Consider the following 8631-nt stretch of genomic DNA (forward strand, 5'->3'; position numbering starts at 1 on the left):
CCCACTATTCAAGTTAGACATGATGCCCCCACGGTACCATTATGGGACTATCACAACGCACCTTTAATTGTTATTTTTTGGCTTCTTGAGTTAGTCGCAACCTAACGAATAGGATGATGTCCATAAAATTAAATGGACTGCCACCTAGGATAAAAGATGATGTGGCAAGAAAATGAATGAAGAAAGAGAAGGAAACCGAGTCTTATATGATACCTAGTTTCTATACAGCATCCAAGACATAATGAGAGATGAGTAGTATTAAATTCAAGTATGGAATAGTGGTGTTTGCATTGAAGAGAGGTGTTTGCATTGAAGAGAGTAGTGTCTAGTATTGGTTTCTTGATGACGTGAAGCTTATGAAAACTTAGCTAGTGTCTTGAGTTGGGACTGACGTAGCTTATCGTTTCCGATGCTAGCAGTTCTCATATTTTTCTATGTCTGAAGTCTGAAGCCATTTTTTTTTATCTCGATCGTGTGGTAGGAACAAACGTTTGGACGCAGTTGCTGCTGCTGCTGCTGCATACAACCACACCTGTTTCACGGTCAGCCGTCAATATATGGCACGTACGATCATCTACAGGTGCTTCTGCGACTTTATATAAAGTGCTTCTTCTGTCAGTATTATTGGTAGTTACGTGCATTGCAACAATCACGAGCGACTTGGCATGCCGGCAGACTTTGTCCAGCCGCAGCTGCTGTGAATCTGTGACTTTGTCACGGCTGACTTTTGCGTGACATATGTGTCTGTTCTTCAGGAGCTGTCGGAAGAAAGAAAATGGTCGATGTGTGTATCCTAGCAGGTCTGCAGGTCCGTGAGGCGCTGTGAGTCCCTTGTCCGATCCTCTTCATTAGAGTCTTGTGATGACGACGCAACTCAATGCATGTGACCGCGCCTTCTATTGCTAGATCCATGATTTCTTATTGCCCTCCGAAATCTCTCTCCGGTCGCCTATAAAATGGCACACTAAAGAACACACTCCTCTCCTCCCTCTTCTTCAATCAATCCATGGAGAACATGCTCCACCTAGCACCGTGCCGCGCATCGGTCCCGGACTGCTTCATCGTCCCGCCCGAGCAGCTCCCGCCGGCCGCCTCCGTCGCCGCTGTGTCCCTGCCCGTCGTCGACCTATCTGGCAGCCACGACGAGGTTTGCCGAGCCATTCTCGACGCTGGCAAGGAGTTCGGCTTCTTCCAGGCAATTCCAAACTCGAAACCAAGCATCTCTAGTCTCTTGATATCAATCCCATTTGCATCGCAAGGATTAAGTTGGTGATGACGATGAGTACTGTAGGTGGTGAACCACGGAGTGTCCGAGCAGGTGATGCGGGACATGGAGGCGGTGTGCGATGAGTTCTTCGAGTTGCCGGCGGAAGATAAGGCGCATCTGTACTCGGAGGACAGGCAGAAACCCAACCGGCTCTTCTCCGGCACCACCTACGAGACAGGCGGCCAGAAGTATTGGATGGACTGTCTCCGCCTTGCCTTCACCTTCCCCGTCGGCGACAGCACGAGCGAATGGCCTGAAAATCCTGAAAGGCTTCGGTAAGGAATCGCAGGTTTAATATATGCTCTCTCTGTTTTTAAAAATGCCGGTCGTTTTAGGTTTATCCTAACCATTAACCATTAACTTTTATAAAATGGTGAGGAGGATATCGAATATTAGAATAGATGTATAGTACTCCGTATACTTGAGGGGCAATCGTATTTCCTTCCTTTAATACAACCAATAGTCAGAAGAATGTGCACCAAATGAATAACCTAGGCGACGGTGAGATCGAGAGAAGAACGTGCAGTTTTAAAGGGAAAGAAACGGTGGCATGAGTGCGCGTGTGGGGTGAGTGGGTCATTGTAATGGCGTTTCTAGACGGCTCTCGCCCGGTAATACAGAAAATTCACTGGATGCTTCGAGCACCAGTGATAGTTGAAGGCAGGGAACGGTTCTGCCATGGACCTACTTGCCAGCGATTGATGAGAAAACTACAGGACCCTGAGGTCCTGGGCGCTCGCTGAATCCAGCGATTTCAATACAGAGTGCACATCCACATCCTTCTGAACGTCTCTTGATACACGCATTGTCCTGCTCATCCCTACTAGTGCACGTTGCTAGCACTACGCAGGCCTTTTGCTCTGCAACGGCCGGGCACGGTGCAGGGACACATGGCTAGTAGAGAGAGCTTGGGCAGTTGGGCCAAGTGGTCAAGGCCTAGAGGGGCTTGTGTAAATTTTTTTTGATTAATATTGTGGAGCTCATGCGAACAGTAACACCATGCCTGAGATTGCACCAATCCCAGGACCTTTTAGTAGATAGGTATAGATTTTCTGTTTTGATCATGGTGTGTTAAAACAAAACTGGTTTGACGTGTGTAGATATTAGTTTATTTTTTTTACCTTGGTTAAAGTTAGAGAAGTTTGATTTAGTACTAAACTAAAGCGACTTATTGGAAGGGAGGAAGTGTAGGCAAATCATCCCTTTCCAACCTAGCTAAGCTACTTAAACGGTGACGGAAGGCGTGATCTTATTAACTTGTCCATTCTGATTTGGCAATGGCTTTCACATGCACCCTATGCAACAGGGAGATTTTCGAGAAGTTTGGCGTTCTGACAAGGGGTGTGGGGATGGAGTTGCTGCAGCTGCTGTGCGAGGCCATGGGGCTCCGGCCTGACCACTTCGACGGTGGCCTCAGCAGCGGCGATGCGATCCTAAGTGTCAACCACTACCCACAATGCCCGAACCCAAGCATGACTCTTGGTCTGCCTCCGCACTGTGATCGGAACCTCATCACCCTAGTCCACACTGGTCCCGTACATGGCCTTGAGGTTCTCTACAATGGCGACTGGATCAAGGTCGAGCCCATGCCCAACGCCTTCGTCGTCAACTTCGGCCTCCAACTCGAGGTGAATATCAAATCATCAATAACCTTCAATTTGGTCGCCTCATGAAATTGTTCATCACAGCAGGCTTAGTTTCTTTTTTCTTTTCCTTTTTCATTTGGATTGGATGCAGGTTGTGACCAATGGGATCTTGAAGAGCGTAGAGCACCGTGTGATGACCAACTCGATGCTGGCACGGACGTCGAGGGCGGTGTTCATACAGCCTAAGGAGGACTGTCTCGTCGGCCCTGCGGACGAGTTCCTTAGCGAGGACAACCCTCCATCCTACCGCACCGTAACGTTCGGCGACTTCAGGCGCATGCATAGCATTGTGAAACTGAAGTCATCTCTCAATCTCACAACTAATCTCAAGAACATCCAGATGAAGGATATATGAACAGTAGTGCTCAATTCTCTCCATTCTCTTTCGTGGAATTAATGGATATACTGAGCAGATGGGCCGGGATATGCTGCAATTTTAGCACACTTCCAAGAGAGCTAAACCGGCAAAAAAAAAATAGTAAATCCAATCACGGAAAATAATGGGCATGCTCGTGAGGAAAGAATTCCATGGATTGCAATTTACTTCTGGTGGAACTCATCCATCAGTCGAATACGTGAATGTTCCGTTCAGGTAACAAAAAGTATTCCGCTCGAGTGTGCGGCGAGGTGCTGCCGAGCAGCGCCGCCGATGTTGGGAGAAAATAATGGTGTCGCATGAGAAAATAGCAGTATCCAGTCACCTATAATAATGCATATGTAACACCTTCCCCTCGTGATTAAACAGAGTAGACCCTGGAGAGGATCGACGCAGTTGCAGACCAATCATATCACACCACTCGATCTGACGATAGCAGCAGCAATGCAGCATGGGGTTGACGCACGGCAGCGGTGGTAGCTAGGCACCAGCATGGCCGGCCGTCGGCCCTACCGACCTGGCCGTATCTTCGTCGCAGGATCACGTTGTTGTTGGCATGGATCGCGACCTGACTCCGGGCTCCGTGGCTCACCAAGTCACGAGAGGACACAGCAGGCTCCGTGGCTCACCAAGTCACGAGAGGACACAGCATCGGCGGGACTTCTTCGAGAGGGTCACCTCTTTCCTGCAACCTCACCAATGCAAGCCGAACAGTATGGCAGCAAGGGAGGAGGCTGAACAGTGACCGATCATGAAGATGCTGTGCTGCCAGTGCGTCACAACAGCAAGATTAGGCCCATGCAGTCGACATGCATCTAGCCAGTTTATTTAACTGAGTTACAAGTCATTGACCAGTTCATTGCATTGCGACCGTTATTACGTCTCCTTTGGCACCACCTCTCATAGCAGCACAACCGTCTGACTGATGATACTGATTTGCAAGATTCCGACTTATCTCACACAAAAGCCGGCCGGGAGCACACAAAGTCGTCAAAGAAAAAGCAATAAGGCTAGCGAAAAACGCAAAGAACAAAAAAAAAATACATTCTTGAATTGGCACTGAACATCTTATAGTCAGTTAAGAAGCTAGGGAGTCTCTCACCATCCACTGAGATTACCAAGAGGCTCATCTTTTAAACTTGTTTGCACGACGACACACTTCGGGAGGCCGCAATCAAAGACGAATATGGAGGTCATTAACAAGGGGCATTGGTGGAGCATGGGCCACCTCAGAAGAATAAGAAGAAAAGAGGCCCATCCAAGGTGGGCCGGAGTAGATGCCGTGTACTGTACATTTAGTTAGGGATGTAAGTGGTACGGATCCGTTCGTCCGATTGAAGAGGTTCAGACAAATCCGGACGTTCAATATTCATACCATATTTGAATCCGGATACTCAATGTTGGATATTTAATATGCGAATAGGACAAATATCATTATTCGACGCATCTTAACACTATTCGTATCCGTATTCAATCCGAAAAAATAGGTACCCATACATATTCTTTCATATCCGATCCATTTTCATCCCTATACTACATGATGGGATCTTCAGCAAACCTAAGCCTTAGCTAATAATCAGCCTCCGAGAATCCGAGTACACATCAAATGTTAAAAAGGCAGTGCTGGCAACCAAGTGGCTCTACGCTCAAAAAGCAAGTTCGGATGTGCAGCTGTTGGTCACAGTTGGGATGTCTCCGATGTTCCAGTTGTAGCCTATTACCTCTGTTCCATTAAAAGTGCAGTTCCGGTGTTTGAAAAAATTCCAAAAAAGTGTAATTCCAGCAATTAGATTTATTTACCTGCCTAATTAAATTATCAAATTTTATTTGCATGTCAGGATTAACTTCATCTGGCCAACAAATCAACAAACGACAGCATAAGAGTCTTTTCACACCACAACTAAACAAATCTGTCTGAAAAAAATTAGAATTGTACTCTTCCTGATACGGATGGAGTACTTTACTGGGTGTTGAACTGTTGATAACAATTTAGGGGTGCTTGTATACTAGGTGCTAAACTTTAACGGTATCACATCGGATGTTCGGATGCTAATTAGGAGGACTAAACATGAGCTAATTATAAAACTAATTGCAGAACCCTTAGGCTAATTCACGAGACGAATCTATTAAACATAATTAATCCATCATTAGCAAATAGTTACTGTAGCACCACATTGTCAAATCATGAACTAATTAGGCTTAATAAATTCGTCTCGCGAATTAGACTTCATCTGTGTAATTAGTTTTGTAATTAGTCTATATTTAATACTTGTAATTAGTATCTAAACATTGTGTAATTAGTTTTGTAATTAGTCTATGTTTAATACTTCTAATTAGTAGATGTTTAGCAGATGGTACCAGACATCCCCTTAACAAGAGCGAGTTGTCCTGCTAGTAGCCGGTTGGGTTTCGTGCGCTGCGTTCATGTCCGACAACAAAGTTGGCTCAATGTAGCTGCCTAAGCGAGGTAGTTGGTTTGGTCACGTACCGGAGTTTGCTTTGGGGAATGGCGACGCACCCTGGTTGTAGGTTTTAGGCCCGGTTTTTCCAAAAAAAAAAAAAAAGACCAATTCTTGTCTTTGTTTTCTTCTCCTAATAAAACTTGCGAAATTAAATTTTTGCAAAACAAAAAAAATGGGGGTGTCCATTAACTCTTTTCCATTGGAGAGTCGTAACAGGGCAGGAGCTAGCCCTTTTCTCTGAGCATGATTCGGAGCACAGGTACTTGGTTAATTACCCGGAGGGTTTAGTTAAACTCCTCGTGATGTGGCTGACAATAAAGCCGCCAAGAAACTCGTCAAGGACATGCACTGCCAGACGCATGTTCAGACCGTAATCCAATACCACGTGGACATCCTTATAAACAGGGTGAGGACCAATGGTGATCACCCTTGGATGATAAGTGATTGACAATGTTGTGTTGGTTTGATATTGCTCTTAGCTTATAATGTGCAGGTGTAGAATGCGGCATGGTGGCCGACATCGTGCAGTGAAGGTCAAGCGAAAACTTCATGTTGATGAACCAAAGGTGGTGAAGGATGAACGCGAGTAGGCTTGACCGATGGACCCGAGGAGTTCGGACGGAGTCATGGACGGTCCACATGGTGCACGAAACGACGAGAGAACATGACGGGATGTAGACGGTGTCGGTCGAGTCGAGCGGGAGGCTCGGTGGAAGCCGGACACACATTGACATCGAGGAGGTCACGTGGCGGCCAAGCGAAGATGGACGGTTTGGGTGGTTTGGGCCTCAAAACCACCATGCAGGCAGGTTTTCTGGTTTGGCTCACAAAACCGGGTGCGAGCCCGGTGCGGCCAGAGCTTTGAGAAGAAGGGCATGTGGCGTCATCGCGAAGTTTGCATCGAGGCGAAGCAAAGTCGTGAAGGTGGCATGTCTGTCCGATGCACGGATAAAAACTTGTACCAAATTACCCCTACGTAGGTAGTTATCCTAGTTGTAGTGTTAGGGGTTGTCGGGCGCACATCCCCGGACCCACGAATAGGCCTTGCACGGCCCACCCAGGGTCGTACTCGGACATAATTAGGACTTGGAGTCTACGACGCAGGGTAACGTAGCCTACTCGAATTCCTCAAGACTAGTTGTGGTACACAAGGAAACTACTCTGCCTTGTCGGAATAGAATTCTGTAACTGTACTCGACTAGGACTCTACCCTGTAAGCCTACTCCCCCAATTATATAAGGGCGGGCAGGGACCCCCTCCAGATAACTCAGAGAACACAACTCGACCCAACTCAATACAACATACACATGACATAGGGTATTACGCGACTTAGCGGCCCGAATCTGTCTAAATCGTGTTCCTTGCGTCACCATCGACTTCTTGATTCTCGACAACATCTACTGCATAAAAGATCACCTTGGGTACTCCCTAGGCGGGTTGCCGGTCTAAAACACCAACAGCTGGTGCGCTAGGTAGGGGAAGTCGTCGAGTTTCTCTGCGTGAGTACGATGGAATCAGTCATCTTCAAGCCGGTCTTCACCTTCGAAGCTGGCGCCACTTTTGTCTTCGGCTCTTGGCTATGCATTGCTGATGGCGCAAGATCTTTCCAACGTTGCATCATCAATAACCAGTAAAAGAAACATTTCAACAAGAACTCTGAACTAGAAAAACTCGTCAAGAAAATCAAAAATTTCAAAGTCAACATTTCAAGATTCGACTACACTTCGGATTCTGATCCGATTCAGACTACTCTCCACAAGTCTCAGCACAAGTCATCAAGATCGACTCCAACACGAACTCGTTCCTCAGTCAGACTCCATCATGCGGTTTCAGTCTGATCACAACTCAAATCCGAACCCAAGTCAATAAACGACTGTGACCACGACTCGGATTCCATTCAATAAATACCTTTATCAGGACCCGCCCAAGGCTCGGTAATTTCAACAATCCCACAAGGAAGATTTGTCTATTGGCCAGGGATGAAGCCATCATTCCTCACTAAAAACCCAGAGTCACACCTTGTTGCTCACCTAGATACTCTCCCATACCAAGAAGGCGTTCCACTCACTCCAACCCGCGAAGAAGCAAGTATTACAGAAATCACATCATCAAGTTCCAGCAGCTATTAGGCCGATAGTGAAATATTCGTCATCACACCAAACATCCTTGCGACTACTAGTAACAATAACAACACTCCATGACAGCATGCACAAAACAACAAAGTCTCCCAAGAGGAATTGTCAGAAAATGCCCCACAGGATGAAATGCCTGAACAAAGAAATCTACGACGCACACGCAATGCCGGACGAGCAGATCGTCGACGACTACTAGACACAAACATCCCTATACTCAATCTTGAGCGCGCATTTGATGCAGTCGAAGCTCAAGAATACACTACTCCGCTTGCAGCAATCGCCTCCATCAATCTTATTTCAACTCTCATACCTAATAATAAAGATAACGAGTTAACCGCTCAACTCGCAGAAAGGGGCAATGTATTGATTGCAGAACTAGCCGAACAAGCCTACAGATTACTACACAAAGAAGTCCCCAGTCCATCAGGAAGACAAGATGGGAGCAGAGATGTTGTCATCCTCAATGGTAACAACGATCCCCCACCAACAACCAATGAAGTTAACCAACTAAAACAACACAGTGGTCATCATGAACCACCAAGACCAAGTAAAGAAGAACGCGAAGCTCCAAGACAACACAAAGATGTAGGCGAAGCAAACTGCACAAACTCTGCAAAGAGTTCTCGATGTCACAACACTGATCGGGAACAATCACTCATTAGTGACTTACGCAACGTACTCAACAACAATTGCCGCCGGTAGCGAGATCGCGAACACAAACGTGAGACCAACGACTACAACACTT

At 46.5% G+C, this 8631-nt stretch overlaps 1 protein-coding gene across 1 annotated transcript; it reads left to right on the plus strand.

Moving 5' to 3' along the window:
• Nucleotides 1–777: 777 nt before the first annotated feature.
• On the plus strand, nt 778–3337 carry LOC117859550 (2'-deoxymugineic-acid 2'-dioxygenase). Its single transcript, XM_034742671.2, has 4 exons — nt 778–1195; nt 1292–1542; nt 2574–2895; nt 3005–3337. The coding sequence occupies exons 1-4, from the start codon at nt 1007–1009 to the stop codon at nt 3266–3268; spliced, it is 1026 nt and encodes a 341-aa protein (XP_034598562.1). The 5' UTR covers nt 778–1006; the 3' UTR covers nt 3269–3337.
• The last annotated feature ends 5294 nt before the right edge of the window (nt 3338–8631 follow it).

Source organism: Setaria viridis, chromosome 6 (assembly GCF_005286985.2).
Source record: "Setaria viridis chromosome 6, Setaria_viridis_v4.0, whole genome shotgun sequence".
Classification (NCBI taxonomy): domain Eukaryota; kingdom Viridiplantae; phylum Streptophyta; class Magnoliopsida; order Poales; family Poaceae; genus Setaria; species Setaria viridis.

Excerpts from the sequence above, each read along its gene's own strand:
- LOC117859550 (XM_034742671.2), top strand. The coding sequence starts at position 1,007 with ATGGAGAACATGCTCCACCTAGCACCGTGCCGCGCATCGGTCCCGGAC. Across the intron at positions 1,196-1,291 it reads AGGAGTTCGGCTTCTTCCAG|GTGGTGAACCACGGAGTGTC; the intron begins GCAATTCCAAAC and ends TGAGTACTGTAG. Across the intron at positions 1,543-2,573 it reads GAAAATCCTGAAAGGCTTCG|GGAGATTTTCGAGAAGTTTG; the intron begins GTAAGGAATCGC and ends CCTATGCAACAG.